Source organism: Tinamus guttatus, unplaced genomic scaffold (genome assembly GCF_059628265.1).
Source record: "Tinamus guttatus ecotype Peru unplaced genomic scaffold, ASM5962826v1 Tinamus_guttatus_pri_ptg000227l, whole genome shotgun sequence".
NCBI lineage: Eukaryota > Metazoa > Chordata > Aves > Tinamiformes > Tinamidae > Tinamus > Tinamus guttatus.
In genome coordinates this window covers 4,855,960-4,874,257 of record NW_028288761.1, presented here as the reverse complement: position 1 = coordinate 4,874,257, position 18,298 = coordinate 4,855,960, and the positions used below count along the sequence as shown (strand labels likewise).

The 18,298-nt window shown below is 39.7% G+C and overlaps 1 protein-coding gene and 1 long non-coding RNA gene across 2 annotated transcripts in view; one reads left to right on the top strand and one right to left on the bottom strand.

Moving 5' to 3' along the window:
• The window catches only part of LOC148594579 (uncharacterized), a 576,515-nt gene that overhangs the window by 159,856 nt on the left and 398,361 nt on the right, over window positions 1–18,298 (top strand). The gene's annotated exons all lie outside the window — the stretch shown is intronic.
• PLOD2 (procollagen-lysine,2-oxoglutarate 5-dioxygenase 2) overlaps window positions 1–18,298 on the bottom strand; it is a 49,686-nt gene that overhangs the window by 20,546 nt on the left and 10,842 nt on the right. The window contains exons 2-7 of the mRNA XM_088525582.1: window positions 11,975–12,066; window positions 10,299–10,435; window positions 5,949–6,112; window positions 4,597–4,709; window positions 2,861–2,924; window positions 2,013–2,110 (exon numbers count right to left, since the gene is read on the bottom strand). Of these exons, the coding sequence (XP_088381708.1) occupies window positions 2,013–2,110; window positions 2,861–2,924; window positions 4,597–4,709; window positions 5,949–6,112; window positions 10,299–10,435; window positions 11,975–12,066 (668 nt within the window). The remainder of the gene's footprint in view (window positions 1–2,012; window positions 2,111–2,860; window positions 2,925–4,596; window positions 4,710–5,948; window positions 6,113–10,298; window positions 10,436–11,974; window positions 12,067–18,298) is intronic.

Sequence of the window (18,298 nt, the reverse complement as noted above, 5' to 3'; positions counted from 1 at the left end):
AGGATATTCAGCTTGGCTCCACTTCACGTAAACAATTGCTGAAAGGATTAAAAATCACCAACTAAATGCCTGTTTGGCTTCCAAAGCACCATCTATAGATCCCCCAATTCCTGCAAGCTGTTCTTCATGATTTCAAGCCAAAAAAAAAAAAAAAAAAAAGCAACATATTTTAATTCTCTTCCTGAATTTGAGAACCACGAATACTTTACACAGAAAATAGAAGAGCAGCCATATGAAAGGCCCATAGAAAACATGGAAGATATATATCCAGATGACAAAGCCGACTGGACACAAGCTTTTACTTGGCTTCTGAATCTTGGCCTTTCTTGACAAAACAGCAGGGTGTGCTTTAAAAGAGCATCTAACTTCTTAACAGACTTGCAATTGGCACTGAACAAGATATGTACTACTTTTTTAGTTGATGGCCTGCCTGGGCTGCCATGTCCTCCTGGGTTGTGCAGAACTTGACTCTTCTTGCCTTTTTCAATGTTTAAGAGAGAGGGAAAGTCTGGGGAAAGTCTGTCTGAGAGAAGGGGTGAGGGGGAACTACTATACATCATATAATTTGGTATCCCTTCTCAAAAAAGGGCTCTGATTAATATAACTTATTAATCTGTAAATTCAAGAGATTATTATAAGAACCTCCTGTTTTGTAAAACACAAAAATTTAGAGTTGATTTTGGAAGTTACATTAGCACTAGTTTATTTACTAATTAGTGAAAACTTTCTTCAATCTCTTTACATTAATTTCCTCTTAACTAAAGCTCATGTTTAAAAGAGAATAATCCAAGCACAAACATGCAGAGTGATATGTAGCAAGCATCTCCTCTGTTTTTAGGAGTCTTTCAGTTTTATGGCCCAGGTGAAGGGTCATGGTAGAGTAACATCAACTACATGCCTAAAACACTTTTGTTTAAGGCAGTATTGCTTGTGGATTAGTATAAGGAGTTTCAACATAAACCACTAATCCAAGTACCTTTCTTTTCACTGGCAAAAAGTCAGCAAAGCCAATGATGATAACTAATTTGGTATTCAAATTGAGCCAAATACATTGATGCAGCACGGAATAAATTTCTCATATAATTCACAACTGCTGAGTAATTATAACGCAAACAAATTACAACAGCAGCACGTTCACAGATTCAGAAGATGAAATACAGTGCAAATAGCTAAGAATCAGCAGTTGCTGGGATGGTGATACAAGTTGCATACTTAGCTCGACTAAGCTTTTCTGGAGAGCACAACGTACCACAAGGAAGATGCACTCAGAAGAACTCAGAGCGGTGGTGGCTGGTGGCGAACGGAGGCCATCAAGAACGGGACGCCGTGACACCACTTGGCCATAGGACAAAAAGCACAACTGCCACATAGCCAAAATATGGCCATTCTTCCTCCCATAGGGACCGTGCCAGGTCCTTCAGACCACTGACACAGACAGGTCCTTCTAAATGGAGCAAAGCTGCCAAACCAACAATTTCACAGGGCAAACTGAGCTCCGCTGTGGTCCTGGAGTTAGGGAACCATGGGAACTCAGCAGGCAGTGATCAAAGGCACTGAAGATTCAACGATACAAGCCAGCAATATATATATACTTTATGAGGTCTATGGTGGATTGGATACATTTCTGTAACTCTAGTTAAATCTCTCTCCCCTTAAAACTCTACTTTTCTGCTTAGCATTTCATAACCAAAGAGACATTCTTCAGTATGGTTTCATGAATGGCTTTGGGACGGCAAACAAAATGAACATAATCTTATTTGCTTCTAAGGCCCAATGCTACAATTAATTTGGGAGCAGAATGAGCTTTCAGGATCAATATCAAATTAATGTGAGGATGGTTTATTGACCATCCAAAACCTCTAGGAATGGTTTATCCTTGCAATTCTTCTCAGCACCAATTAGAAATAAGCAATGACGGCCAAGATTGTTTCAAGCTTGTCCCCTGTTTTTGCTGTTACTAAAATGGCAGTCTTTGCACGAAAAACAAACAAACAAAAAAAACAGTCACTCACTTTAGTTGGACCATTTCCATGAACGGTGATTGGTAATGTCTCATATATGGAATTCCTAGCTCTTACTTTTCCTTCTTCGAATTTCAAGTGAACTTCATCTGCAAATCAAACAGAATTGTACAGTAGTCAAAGGTACAGTTTCATAGGCAAAAGCTAAAATTTCAGATTTCTCTAATCTCTTGTTGAAACAATAATATGCACTATTGCTGCTATTACTAATTGTTACTTATCCTTTTATGTATTTAAATAATTCTTGAATTCTAATCTAACTTTTTAGGCCAAAAAAGGTTACATGAAACTTCAAAGTTTACCATCAGTATCCTTTAATATTTGAAGAAAACCTGCTTAGAAAACATAAAATTAATCTTGCAAAAGAATATTTATTGAGATCTGATCTAAATATGACTTTGAGCTATAATTGAAGATTAAAGAAATTGAAGATTAAAGGTATGGAAGGGTATTTGTAAAAATACAGAGAGGAAGCTTTTTCCATTTAAATTCATGACCATTAAATAAAGAAAATTCTGCATTTTTTCTTCCTTCTCATTTCATTATATATAGCTGCTTGCTTGCATCTAAAATACAATTTCATAGCCATCCGTATTCCCATAATCATATTTGTGAAAGGAAGATGGAAAGATGGTTCTTTATTCCTAATTTCATTTAGTTTTTTGAGTATTGCACCCATAAATAAAAGACGGTTTAACATTAACCCCAAATAACTTTTATTAATCTGCTCATCAGTTTTGCCCATATGAAGATTTAAAAAAAAAAAAAAAAGCAAGCAAGCATATTTGTTGAGGCAAAAATGGGTAATAAAACACAAAACATGCAAATGATACACTTACCTACAGCTCCATTTAGAGTCTGGAAAATTGCACATTTGTGATCCAAAGTAATGTTAATACGTTCCTGAAATAAAAGTAGCAAAGATGGTGAAGTATTGTAAAAGCCAATGACTTTATTGCAATACAAAAAGTTATACTGCAGGGACAGCAAGTAATCAAGCAGAATTATGTTATTTTGCATCATTTTAGATACAATTCATAATTTTATGCATACGAATTATTCAAATGTTTCTAAATTTCTCTCCAGTTCAGGTGTATAGTGAAACCTGCAAGCAGGTTTTATAACTAGAAAAAAAAAAAAAAACAATAAAAAGAACACACACTATTCTAAGCTTGAAGGACACAGGTCATGACTTTCCAAAGAAACTGCAGTTTGGCAGTGTTAGTCAACAAAAATCTCCATGATTTATCTTTAAATAAATAAATACAGAAAGAATTAAAAAACTTGGCAAAATAACAAAGCATACTGACAGTTTTTAAAACAAAATGCACCTCATTTCAGGGTTTCAAAAATATAAAAACTGAATCTACCTATCAGGGTAAAATATAAATCACCAGAGACTAAAACATGTTCCTTGTACTAAATTATGCCTAATCCTACTTACATTCTTATATAGTTTAATCTGTTCTGCCAAAGTTTTAAGATGCCGATCAAAATATATAGTGTATATATATACACATTTTTTAAAAAAATCATAGGTAGATAACATACTTTATTTTGTTCTTTCAAGATTTCCTTACACATTCTACAATTCTGGATATTACCATATAAGTATCAGGGTACTAAAACGAGAGCTACGTAGACATTTTGCAGCACTGTGTAGATATAAAATTTTTGTCAGTCCAGAATATTCTCCACTTAGATGGCTCATTATATTATTTTTGACTTCAGTGCAGCATCAGGTGTAGAGTCTTTGCACCATGCCCTTGCAACCGCCTATCTAGGACCTGGCTTAGCTTCCATAATGCCGATGCAAATGTCTCTGTACCTGGATCTGAATGTGCCCCATGTTTCAGGCACACTTTATTAAACCTGTATGTACCTCGCAGACTCCACACCTCCCTTAAGCACACAAGTGCTCACAGTAAACCTCAAAAATCTACAAGATCAGCTTCTAAAGCCAGTTGTTGTTGCATCAATAGTTGTTAACACCTTTAGCCCTTTCCTAGGCATCAGGGCTGTGCTTCTGTCACTCACTGCGCTTTATCGCGCACCTCCCTGCTACTCTGCACGTTAAGCTAGAGCACAGAGATGCCTCCACTGAAAATTTACAACGTGGTCTTATTGAGCCCATCGGCATAGAAGTCTGAGCAGTTAGAGGCAGCTTCAGGCAGAATCTGAAAGGGCAGCAAGCCAAAATATAAAACACTGGATTGGCAAAAAGTTCTTGGGCGCCCTGGAAAACTGCCACGTTCTCTGGCTGTCAGACTGCAGCGCACATGGGACGCTCATGGAGATGAATGTGTCTGATCATATACCTCAGAGTTGTTATTTCTAACAGCGAAGCACAACCTGCCTGGATCTGCAGACAGTCCGGAATAATACTTCAAGTCATGACCCCTCAGAGACCAGTTCATCACTGTGGCAGTAGGAACCTCTGGAGGACAAGCGCATTTATCAGCAAGGCAGGCAAGAAGGAGGAGACTGCACTGCTTTTGCTTTTACCTTCTGATGTTTTATGAAGAGCAACATGTTGCTTAAGCAGACAGAAATGAGAAAGCAAGCCACTACCTACCCTTGCCAGGGGGTCAACATAGATTTTGGTATAAAACAGCTGGTCATCATCATTATCCTGCAGGTTCCACTGCTGTACAATACGATTTATATATGGAGCATAACCAATAAATCCTGCAATCACACACACAAGTTATTTCCATAAAAAGTAGTACTCTGCCAACACTGTTCCACCAGTTAGGGACTCCATTCCAACCACTGGTGCCAACAAAGCAAAATTCATGCAACTTGACTCCAAAATTCCATTTTCTGGGAGTGATATGTATTATTTATGTTTTAAAGAGCTCAAAATTAAGAATTACTTCTATTCTTCTATACTTCTAGTACTAATGCTATTTTAAGGGAATTTAAGGAAAAAAGTAGGAACACATGTTTGGGATGGTCCTGCAAACTCCAAACCATGAAATTGTCCACCTATGGGAGAGAGAGAGAGAGAGAGGGAGGAGAAAAAAAAAAATCATTTTCATTAATCGTTTTCTGCTGGCAGAGAAGTGAGAAATCTAATATTGCTAGACTCATAAAGGGAATTCAGCTCAAACCTGATATATGTCACATTTATGCCAAAACAGAAAAGACAAGGAGGATTGATGAGGGAAGAGGGGGGAAAGAAACATGCACATTCCCAGACCTGCACAGTGCCAGGGATCGTGTACCCAGAACTCACAGGAAAAGCTATGTCCCGCTCTCAAACAGGGAAACAGCGTGGATGGATACAAGTATTAATCAGCTGCAAAATCAGTAACAAATCTGGCATTTAAGGAACCAGGTACTCCAGAATTAACACTACATCAAGATTAATGGGAGTTAATTCACACTTTTCTCTTGGAAATAACTCCTTAAGCTATGCTAACAAGTGAGACAGCATAGCATATACAACTAGCTTATCTACATTGCCTGCGTGCGGAGATCCCAAGAACAATGTGGCCAAGTTAGGAAATTCCGTGTCCTGCTAATGAACTGTGCCTATAAATAGCACTTAATTTGCAGACAAGGCTTGCATGCCGGGATTGTTTCTGAAACAGATTCAGCTGGTGGCAAGGGGGTGACCCATCCCTGCGCCGCACTTCATTACATGGCTGAGTCAGGCCCTTCGCTGTACGTGACACGCGTGCTTTCCACAGTGTTATTGCCAATAAACACTCCTGTGCACATGTATTCGGAAGCATGGAAGAGCAGCTATGGAGAGAAAATAACAGAAAAACCCACCAAACCAATCCTCAATTTTATACTTAAGGAGTTCAAGAACAATTACACACAAAAATACAAAAATAATAATAAAAAAAAAACAGATAACAGATGTGTCTAAGTTCAAGAGTTTCACTTCAAGAATGAGTGTCCAAGAGTCACACTTGCCTCCTGAGTTCAGGAATCGTTTTCCACTCCGGACAAAAGGATACTTGTCAGCTAGCCTTTTATCTGGCCAAATCAGTCCATCTGCTGCAAACACAACTTTATGATTAGCTTCCTGAAATTTCTTTAGCAATTCTTCAGGGCCCCCCGCAAAGATAACATCGTAGCTGAAAATAAAGAAAAGATACCCATTAGATTAGTTTAACACTTTTGTATTCAAAGAAATGGCTACATTATTCAGATTTTCAGCATGAAATGCAGATATGAAACATGATTTCTCTCCTTTACATTCATTTGCCTGAACCTTCCACATTTTAAGCAGTTTTTCCTTCATATTTTTTTGGGTCCGGTTGATTTTTAGGTTTCATGTATTTTGATGTATTATCCCTTTTATGAAACTGTTTATGTATTTAAACACCAACAAAAAACCCTAATAGATGAAACACAGCAGGGCTGAAAAACTATTTTGGTGCCTCTCACTGGGAAATTCCAGATGACCTTGTTCCAAACCACAGTGGTACAGACTTTCTTCTGAAAAGTCATATTGACTATGTACTTAGATATTTCTCAATAAAGTGTACTTATTCACAAATTTCAGTTCTGTGGCATTCTCCCAACACATTCTCCCCTCTTTAATCTGCTAGAGACCCCAGAAGGCACCTCACAAAATCTTCCTCTGCATTTACGTGTTCATCAGGTTTGACTCCCAGCCCCAGATAAGGGTGAAGACCTGAAGATGGAGGGCTCATCTCTCAAAATGGACCGATCCATAATACGAAGCTGAAGATCAGCACTCTCCCAAAATGGAAGCACATACACACAGGGGTTTGGCAAACGTCATGTAAGAATGTCATATCACAAACCTAGTGGCTTCATGTTATCAAACTATATCTAAAAACCTCAAAGCGAGTATAAAAAATTTAAATGTTCCTATATGAGGTTCCAGTTTTTGTACTCAAGTCTAAGAAAATTGCCAATCCTGAAACAGGGCTGCCCTGTAACAGGAATGCTACACCTGCAAAACCCTTGGTTATACCTACAGATTTAACAGGCCAAACTTTCCTTCTCTGGCGAGGATTCTGTTCTAACCGTAGTGCCCAGCGCACCTTCCCCTGCAGTACCTCTACAGAGAGCACAGCTTCTAGAGCAATGTATTACTCAGCAAAAGCATCAAGAGACCAACCCTTACTGACTTCCAATACTTCCTCATTTCAGTTCTGAAATCACTTAAAACGCCCTTTCTTCAAAGGGTACTTCATGCCTTTGGCCTGCGAGAACTGGAGAACAGCTGGCTCATGAATGTGAAAGGGAAGACTTCCACCACAGAGCACAGTATGAACTCTGCAGAGGAAGTTTGTTACGCAGTCTATATAAAGTAAGTGGGTTTCTGAAAACTTTCACTGTTTTGTTTTTCTGTAACTTTGGCAGCTGAACTTATGAAAGAAAAAATACTGTACATTTTGGAGTGTCTCCAGTTCTGCAAGAACTGACAGTTTCTGCCCAGATATACAAAAATAAAATTCCCTCGCTTTTCCATTCAAATTGGGGCAGCCTGACCGAAAGCCAGAAGGTGCCTTAAGAACAAGCAAGAACCAGGAGACAAGCAGAAGACGGCTGACAAAAAAGGGGATTTGTCTGAGGTTTAACCTAATAGCTGATGGCAGGCTGCTCGCCTCTTTGATCAAGCTTGCGCTGCTGCTGCTGCACAGACTTACAGCTGCAGGAAGGAACCCAAATCCCCTGGAACACCGCTTCCCAGAGACTGTCACTCTGGAAGAGAAAGCCAAAGTTGAGCAACGTGCTAGGCTAGCCACAGGCTCTGCTTGCCGAAGAGACAAGGACACAGGACAGATTTTAATAGAAATCACAGTGCAGAGGTCACTTCAGAGTAGCTAAACTGCACGGACAACTGTTTTAAACCCTACTAGAGGATACCTTGCAGGAGTATAAATCCACCATGAATCTAAGCTCTCTACTAACTGCCATGGCCCTACTCTGTAAAGAGGTGACCAGCAGGCTTGGTGCTCACACGGGCAAGTGGGCAGGATCTCTTCTAGCTTCCTGCTCCTCACTCGCTCAGCTCCTGAGCTGCTTGTCTCCGTGGGCAACAGTACCACTTCTAGGGCCAAGCAAACCCTGAAAGTTCATCATTTGCCTTGCTTACCTGCTACTTCACATTATGTGCTATAGGTAGCAGGGAATCTCTGCAGTAAGGGAAGGTCCACCTCAGGGCTATGCTTCTGAGAACATTGCAAAATGGGCTTCAAGTTATGCCCTTAATGTGCTGGGTCTTAATTTTGAAGGCGGCTTCAGAATTTTATGATGGAGTTAAAGAAGCGATATACCCAACAAAAGGTAGGCGGGTCTTTGCAAGCTGTAAAAGCTCAAATGCTTAATCAGAAGGGATTATGAAAAATAAATAAAAAAGCAAAAGGCAAAAAAAAAAAAAAAGGAAGTTTCCACAACTCCATTTCCTGCAGCTCTGAGGTTGCAGATGTTCCGGGCTGGAACCTGCCCATCCCCATCCCTTCACTATGGCAAGGAGATAGCCCCATCCTCTGTCCCCTACCAGTGCTCAGGGATCATGACAGTGGTTTAGATCCCCTAGAATCAAATGGGCAAAATCTGCACTCACAGCTTTGAGTGACAACATTTAGTACACACAGCTAAAATAGCAGAAAGAGCTCAAAATGCAAACAAGCAAGGGTTTAGCTGGGTCCCAGATCTTATAATATTTACGTGGACTATTGGGCCACGTGACCATTTTGAACCAGGATCATCTTAAAATGCTGAAGGGATATGTAGGGAATGTAACTATGCTGAATTTTCTGGCAAATATTAAAAATAAAAAAAAAATATTGAGAGATGTCAAGTCTGGTGGGAGATACAAATAGGCTGTCATGGGCATTTGGGATGAACAGTTACAGCATCAACCATTTTAGTGTTGTCTATACTGACCATCAGTAGTTCATATACTGCTTATCAACCCGTTCAATCTGAAATGGTCTGAGGTAAACCAGTAGTTAGCTTCCCAAAAGTGAATCTTATTTAAATACTATTCCATTGGCTGGCAAGTAGCATTTGCTGTCTGCACATCAATAAGAAACTGCTCATGAAAAAATGAATTATCTCCAACTATTCCCATAATTGTTAGCCCTATAAAAATATTGCTAAAAAAAAAAGACAGTAAGAAGCAAATTTAAGTAAACAGTTAATTGTAAATGACTTGACTAGTTACAGCAAGTAAATAAGACATTTCCTTTTATTCAATTTACTATTCCAAATGATTCACAATGAATATAATGAAAAACACTTGAAAGAGATAAATCTTTGCTGTTTTGATGAGCATCACATTTACAAACCAGGATTATTGGAAATGAAAATGCTCATTAGAAATAAAGCATATTGTTAGACTCACACTAACTTTTTTCTTTTTCTTGGGGAATCGGTTCCATTAGCTTTAAATCAAAATATGCTGGGGATTATGATCCTGGAGAACTCGTGAGGCTAAATCTTGGGATTTTTATGACAAGCAGCGCTTCAGCCTGATGGAGTGTGTCATCTTTGTTACAGCACACACTGTCCCCTGCACTCTGTCATCCATCCGCATCAGCCTGTGCTTGGATAGAACAACCTGTTCTACCAAGCAGAATTTTGGAGGAATTTGAACTATCGCCAAACTGATAACTGATTTTCATATTTGTCCATTTAGGGAGAAAACAGTGAGAAGTCAGGAAAATAAATCTGCAAACACGAATGCATATGCAAAGGAACGCTTCAGTAAATACCACTGTGAGAGCCTTTTAACGAAATTTGCTAATGAATTCTACCAAACCCTACCCGCAGTAGCTCTGTTCTACCTAGTCCTACACAGAACAGGATCTAAAAACAAGAAAACGAGCAGGTAGGTTAAGAGGGAAACCAAACTGCGGGAGCACATGCTCCAGAGAGACGTGCCACAAAGATCCAAGCAAGCTGCGCAGGCAACCCGCCGAGCTGGCAGCCTCTGGTGCCAGTCTGCACCCCTGCACGTGACCAGCTCAAGAAGGTCCTCCTCACTGCCTAGGGCTGTGCCCACGTCTGCTTATTAATAGGTGGAAGATCTTGCTGACAACCCTGAGCTGGTTTCCTAGCTCCTCTAACACTATTGTTGCAGGAACAAACACCCTCACCTTGCAGCTTTTATATATAACAAAATTACAATTGCTTCAAGTGCAATCTAATATTTTCAAGAATGGAAGCAAACTCTCAGAGAGGAAGAAAACCAGCATGCAACTTTCAGCATGTTACAGCAGCTACTTTTGAGAGCCTACCCAGAGTAAAATGTAAAGGCAACAAGCCAGATTTGCTCACCATTCAACAAACATTATAACCATGTCCTCTCGATCAGCATAGCTTCCTACTGCTTCTTTCAGCAGCCGAACTTTCTGCCCTCCGCCAATAGAGTTAGCTAACTCCCCACCTCTCCACTCTTCACCTTTGCCAAGTACCTGCAACAAGAAAAAAAAAAAAAAAAAAAAAACACTTTTTCTGGTACCCAAAAAAGCAAGAGGCTTTTTAAAGCTGACCCTTATTGAAAACAGATGTTAAAGCTGAAGCAGCACATTAAAGCACAGCAAGCCAGCATTTCCAACATCTTAAGTTTTCCATGTCTGAAGCGGTATTCAGCACCATGACATCATTTCAGAAACATGAGAGAGACATTTCTTAACCAAATAAGAATCGAGAGATTGCCTTTGACCAGCACTTACTCAAACATGTCTTACTTCAAAAAAGGAAAAAATGTGAGTAATTGTTTCCAAATTTCTAGCACACAGAAACATACTGAATGAAGCATTTAACAGTCGACCTAGTGATTTTAAGAACAGGAGGCGTAAGAGAGCATGAAGAAAGAGTATATTTAAAAAACAAAACAAAAATTGCAAAGCCTAGTCCTTTCTGAAATCTCTCCAAAAATGGGTTCCCCAAATTACAGTAGTCTGCTAAAAAACAAACAAAATTCTTCCCTAGCCAAGTACTACAGGGAATCACATTTCTAAAAAGGAAAAAAGTCCTTAAACTTTTGCAGCATTTGGGCTTTTAAAGAATATACTTTTGGGGTGGGGAGGTAACTTCTAAAACCTGGAAGAGTTAGCATTATATGGTGTTTTGGACAAATTTGCCAATATTAGCTAATAGCTGAAGCTAGAGGCTTCTGGGGGGTTAATAGAGCATTAACGTTAGAAAAGGTTCACTTCTTGGTCTTCCAAGTTCAGTGGCAGAAACAAAACTACAGAAACCTAAATTGTTTCTAAAATGAAATTACTAGAAGCATTTTTTTCTTATTTATAGTTTTAACACTGTTAAAACACGGCAAATAAATAAATAAATGAAAGAGTAATACAACCTGTGAAACCCTGTTTTTTTCTTGCACGATCAATTTGTGGGAAAATTTAGAAGAGAGTGAAGGCCTTCCCTTTTCCCCAAGGTCACACAGAGGCCAATCTCAGGACATGTCATATGTAGACATGAAGCAAGGCAGAAAAGATAGGCAAGGGTGACTGAAATGCTTTGTCCTCTCAGAGAATTACAGGTTCTTGGAAAACACAACGGAGCTCTTTAGCTCTGGGATCCTCCCTCCACCGCAAAAGGGATCCAGCCTTGTTTAAGGAGTGAGGGGCCATACAGAGCTTTTTTGGCTGCCCATGCAGCTGATGGAGACACCCATAGAACTACTCAAACAAATAAGGTGCCCTGAAAAGCAAGGCCATGTGATAACTTATGGCAGAAGCTATGACTGACGATGCAAAGGAATGCAAGACTGCTTGGAATAAAGGGGAAAAAATAGCAAAACTGATAACAATGAAACAATAAATCCAGAAATTGTTACAATTAAGAAAACAAACAAACAAACAAAAAACCTCACAGTAACTTTAAGCTGTAGCATAATTTAAGAGCAGTGGCACATTCAGAGAGGGACTGGCAGATCTATCACAGGGCCACCAGCAGGGACACGTGCAAGATGTAAGCAGTATTAAAATATACAATACCTTTACTGTATAGTTGAAGTGCTTTGCAGTTTGCATGAAGCGATGAAAGCCATCTGTTTCTTTAGTTGCTACAGTAAAAACTAATAGTTTATCTGAGGGAGGGGAAAAGAAAAAGGAATATACATTAATATATTTGTAAGCCACAGTTCAGACCAAAAACATATGAAACAGCACTAGGTCAAGGAGTTATAAGACTTGCATATATCCTGTTCAAAGGGAAAAGGTGAATGGACTGTCCTATTACCAATCTGAGACAGCAAACAAGGAACTGCAACAGAGGAGGATCCTGTATTTAAAATTATCCTCAGGAAAGACAGAAATATATCTATCACATAAATAATCAGTTCAAGAGATAAAAAACAAAGCTCATATGACTGCTAGACAGGAGGAACTCTTAAAACCAAAATAATATATTACTGTCTGGTCTGAGCTAGTCCTGTGACCTCGTATCACAGGGCTGAATGACACTAGAGAACTGCACCACATCTCAACAACTCCTAAAAGCAAAGGCAGGCAAACTTTAATATTCTTGACTTAATAATAATAATAACAATAATAAAACAAGATGGAAAACCCAGTAAAAAAAAAAAAAAAAACAGGTCCTTCCACAGGCTGTGTTTAGTACTTTTAAGCCTTTGGCAGAGACAAAAGAGTGAGACACTGTTTTATTCAGAGCTTGGTGTATAAAAGCCATACTAGTGTTCATTTTGTCCATTTACAGCATACAAACTAATGTCTTTGCAACCAATTTCCTTTTCATATCTCAGATCCTATCCTATACAGTGCATAATTGAGAGACATAATGCAAAGTTATCAAAAACACAGGACCCATATCCGACATCAAGTATTTTAGTCAGACCAGCCCAGATCCCAGAGCACATTTCAGTTTCCCAATTTGGTCCAAGTCCAAGCAACAGCTGCTCTCTAAACACTGCTCATGAGATCAATCCTTACAGAAAGTAAAATTAATCACGCCTAATGTGTATTCCAGACACAGTGCCTGCTGTTAGCTCACTTTCCCAGGAAAAGTCTGCTCAGTTTATCTTCACCCGCACTGCAACACTGATGGAGGTGGCTGCTGTGAAAAACATTCCCACTAATCCTCACCTCTTTCACCAACGCAGACATAGCAGTCCTCAGAGGAGGTTTCATTATCACTGCATTTAAGTCAATCACTGCTTACCATCTGGTTTTGTTTGACATCAGCAAAATTAACATAATGGAAGATGTTCCACTTAGCTTTTTATTTGTAGGGAAAGGGCATCTTACTTGTTACACATATGACACTCTGCAACCATATACCTGGGTATTTGAGAGGGCCTCTAAGCAGTTAATTCAACTAACAAAAATACCTTTAGGAGCACAGAGGTAACTTGCAGGCTAACATAAAAACACATTTTCTAAACTTCAACAAAATTTAAGCCTATTTAATATCGCTATAAGGAAGAAAACTGTGGAGATCGGTCTCAGGAGTCACTAACACTTTTTCCACTGAAATGACAGAATGGTTGAGGTTGGAAAGGACTTTTAAAGATCATCTACCCAATCCCCCTAATCAAGCAGGGTCACCTACAGCACATTGCCCAGGACTATGTCAATATACCTTTTGAGCATCTCCAAGCAAGGAGACTCCACAGCCTCTCTGGGCAACGTCTTCCAGTGCTCACATTAAAGACGTTCTTCATCATGTTCGGGTGGAGTGTCTCGTATTTCAGTTTGTGCCCATTGACTCTCATCCATGAAGCAGGTCCCACATGTTTACTTTAGGTATTTACACACATTGATAAGTTACCCTCCCCCACGCCCCTGTCTTTTCTTCTCCAGCCTGAACAGGCCTATCTCTCTCAACTTTTCCTCATATGAGGCACGCTCCAGGCACTTCATCATCTTAGAAACTTTTCTCTGGAATCACTCCAGTAGCTCCACATCTCTCCTGTACTAGGGAGGCCAGAATAGGCTGCAGCACTGCAGATGTGGGCTGACCAGGGCTGAGAAGGGGAGGATCACCTCCCTTGACCTGCTGCCAAGGCTCTGCTCTTCCTAATGCAGCCCAAGATACCATTGGCAATCTTGGCCCCAGGGACAAGGATGTCCAACAGGAAACCCATTGTCATCTCTGGGGACCCCAGAAACAGCTGTTAGATTCTGCATTTGGCAACTTGTCACCTTTAAGAGGAGTCACATAGGGTCTGACAAGGGTCTACTGGATGATAGGGTTATATTCCCTAAGTTATACTGTAAGAGAAACAGAGATCCATCTCTCCCACTAACAGTTTTGCAGACCTTTCATATCCTGCCTCTTTTTGTTTGTTTTGTTTTTTTTTGTTTGTTTGTTTTCTCCTCCTTCTCCTTAGTGCAGATGTGAAGATTTTAACTTCTGTCTCTGTTCAACGACACTGATGCTCTTCCAGACCAACAAAGGTGAAAGCAAAAACGCTTCAAACATTTCAATCAACTCAGTTTGAACACTCAACAATTTTGGACAGATGGAACATTTAAAAGGAGAAATTCTTCCACCTCTTCCTCACTTAAATGCTAGCAACCTTTTATAGAGGAAGAATCCAAAGAAAAACACTTCTTAAATGGACAGGAAGACCCTTGCAGAGGATTCCACTGCAATGTATTCATAAATGCACTGAGTCACGTAGAGACAAACCTAGCAATAATATGTTATGTCCCGAATCACTGAAGTGATTCAGTAAGTTCAAAATCATTTATTTTAAAGGTCATGCAATCTAAGTAATTCTACAGGAGACACCACAAAATGGATAAAGAACACGGTATCTTAGATCACGACTAAAACAGAACTGTAGAGAGAGGGTAGGATTTTTCTGTGTGAAACACAAGTCAATCGCGATTACTTTTTTTTATTTATTTATTTGATCCCTGCATTTTCAAATTAGAGGGAACTGGAAAATGTGATCATATCAGACTATATCACCAAGCCAAATGAGTCCTGTATTGAAAGCTTCCCAGGTCAAGAACTGACTATAATAGCAAAAGTTTGGTTTGAGGTAGACACATTTTACCCTCTCCTGAGAAATTTTCAAGACAATAATTTCAAAATTTGTACTAAAAAACATGATATACTGGCAAAATCTGGGCTGAATCAGATTACACTTTTTTATTTATTTGACTTACTGGGAAAAATATTAAATAAACGTACATGTGCAGCTTGGCAAGCACTAAATAGCTATTATACTTTAGAAACTATTATTATTATTTTCTAATGTAACCCACAATAATCCCATCTACAAATTGTTCATAAATTTCAAGATTCACTATACAATCTGGTATATTATTTGAGTCTTGTGAAATAGAAGGAAAGAAAAACACATGCTAAAGCATAAGAAATCTCAACCAGGGCTATATAAAAATAAAAATGGAGAAAGCCAGGCAGACAAGTAGAGCTTATACTCACACAAAACTAAGAACCTGTGTTGGGCTTACAGCCAATGAAGCCATTTACATAGGCTGCCTGAGTCAGTTTTTCAAACAGTCAAAACATAGGAGGCTGTTTTTATAGCAGTACTATTAACATTGGAAATGTTTTCTTTTTAGTATACTTTCCAATATTCTTTGTTCTTTATTTACGGATGCAGAGTTTTAAGAGGCCTTATTTCAATCTCTCTGCCTCACTACCCCGGGATTTTAAGTGTATGTGGTCCTTAAATAATTTTAAGTGCAGCAGAATTATTACAATATTAACAGATCTTCTAGAGTTAAATGTTCTTTATAGAGTATTTAGTCTTTGGATTTGTGTGTTCATTTTTAATAATTTGCATCTGACTGAAAAAAAGAAGAGCAGAGAAAACTTGCCTTTACCCTGTCTATAGGGTCCCTGGAGAGTCACTGAAAAGTTACCTTGACACACGGACATTGGACATTATTAATCAAGCGAGGGCAGCAGCAGCCTTTTCTTCTGGCTAGTAAGGTATTAAAAAAAAAAAAAAAACAAAAAAAAACAAAAAAAAAACATTGACACAGCTCACAGACTCCTGCAGCTTTATTAAGCACAGTGATAACCTGCAGCACACTTTAACTGGCAAAGCGCCACCGAGCCCAGCATGGAGGGTGCTTATTCCTTCCTGTGGGAGAGCCAAGAGCCGCTCCTGACCAGCAGGCATTCCTGCTAATTCTCCTTAACTCTTTACTCTCAGTCACATCGAGAAGTCTTGTTCCCACTTTATATATTTATATATGTCAGTGCCTCAAAAGCAGTGGTCCCGCTGGTGACCAGGCCAACATGGACCTCAAGTTACTTCCATGAAGGCACCAGACTATAAATATTTCTCAAGTAAACCACATGTGCCAGATGAAGTTTACTCGCATTCCTCATGTGAGGATTTCGGTATCTCTGCACGCCTCACGCAGTGTCAAGAAAAGGGGTGCTCTTGCATTTCCTCTCCTGGCCTTCTCGCGCCGGCCTGCTCCATGTTCCACTGCCATGGTGGGAAGCCAGCTGCAAGTAGGCAGGGCCCATGGCACCCACTGTGCCCTGCACCCCACAGCACCTGAGCCACAAAATTCCCAGTTTTCCTCTAGCTTCTTGCCAAGCAATATGGTTCCCACTTCCTGAGGCAGTTTTGGGGCCAAATGAAGCAGCCTGGGGCAGCTGTGACTGCCAATACACAGGCCTTGGGCCATCCACTTTCACTCTGCTGGTTGCCTTCCATGAGCAGGGAAATCCCAATGGGATTTTCTAACACCATCCTCAAAATGCAAGTGTGGGGTATAGGGTAGGTAGCCACAAAGGTGGGGAGTGGCCCACCTCTTCCCCAGCATGGAGCCTGCTCATCAGAGGCCATCCCCACACTTGGCATTTCTTTCTACGGTCCATGTCAAAAGGAATGACAAGCCCTGTACTCAGGTTCAAGAGGAAGGCATGAAAAAGATCACTGACGAGCTTCATGCCAAAGGCGAGGGTATTGAATTTCCTAGAGTGCTGTTATTCTGGAGAGCTTTACGATAGTCACATTCACAAAAACAGTTGTTCTGTTTTGAAAAAAAGCCTGAGAGAGTGAGCATTTAGCCAAGAAAAGTATATCCAGTGACAAGTGGAATTCATTTTTAAAATGCAAATTAGTAGTAAAGCCCTCTAGTACTGCGGGTGTGAAAGACAAGAGTGCGTATCAAGCACATGCCGCGTATTAGCAATCCCAATGAAGGTTTATCAAAACATCTCATTCTTTACTCACTCTTTTCTGCTGCTACATTCAGGGATCTGACTGCATCATAAATATTTATTTCCAGAACTGTAATTCAGAGCCTTTGTCTTCAGCGATTTCGCTGGCAAGGTCTCAGCTAGGAACTAACATGACAAGGCTGTTTTAAGTAGCAATGACCTCTTTCCTTGTACCTTGGCAAAGAGATACACAAATACCACTAGTCACTCCCTGCCATTCACACACTCATATGTTTCTTATTTATCTTGAGTGAAAACAGGCAGAGATTACTACATAATTTACAAGGGGCTGTGGGCACTTGTACAGTGGCCTTAAAGTGGCCAAAATGGAGTATATTGCTCACACACACTATGGAGTTCACATTCAGTCCTTGAATTCAACTCCTGGGGACTTACCTGGGATTGGAGCGAGCTGTAAGGTTGGAGGACATCCATGCATCCAGCATTACACCACGGAAAGCTAACCCTGTCTGTAAGCCTATTTGCTTATAATTAATGATAAACAAGTCATTTTTAGTTCTTGGAACTGGGTCTGCACCATGTTCTAGTGTCTACATTAAATAGTTGTCTTTCGTGCTTGCAGATTACATCCTCCCCAGAACTTCACCCTGGATGAACGACTGCACACATTGTTTGCAGGTCTTTGAAAACCTCTCACCTTAAAAAATATAGAGCTCAAAAAGCAACCTGACAACCATTTCCAGCAAACAAAAAGAACAAATTTCAGGAAGTAAAGGAAAAAAGTTGGGGAATTGGAAGTGTAAGAGGAAAAACTCCAGTAGACACACAAAGATGCATGCACACTGACGCGCAAAAATATTAAAGTACTCCAGGGAGAGGAAAGTAGTTACCTCTGGCAACATGGCCTTAATTTAAAGCATTGGACAGGAAGATACTGGAAGAAGACAGACACATAGATACATTTTATTAACATTATTAATCTAATTACTGAAGCCTACTTTCAGATCACAAGACAGAGATGATAAATCCGGGCTACTTTTTGTGGAAAAAATGTATCTTGCCTTTGTGTCATATGAGTGTTGCAGTAAAACACAATACAGCTCGACAGGTGTTTCCAGATTGGAAACCTCTTAAATGTTCCACATTACAAAGAATGAGGTTTTGATGTGTGACAGAGA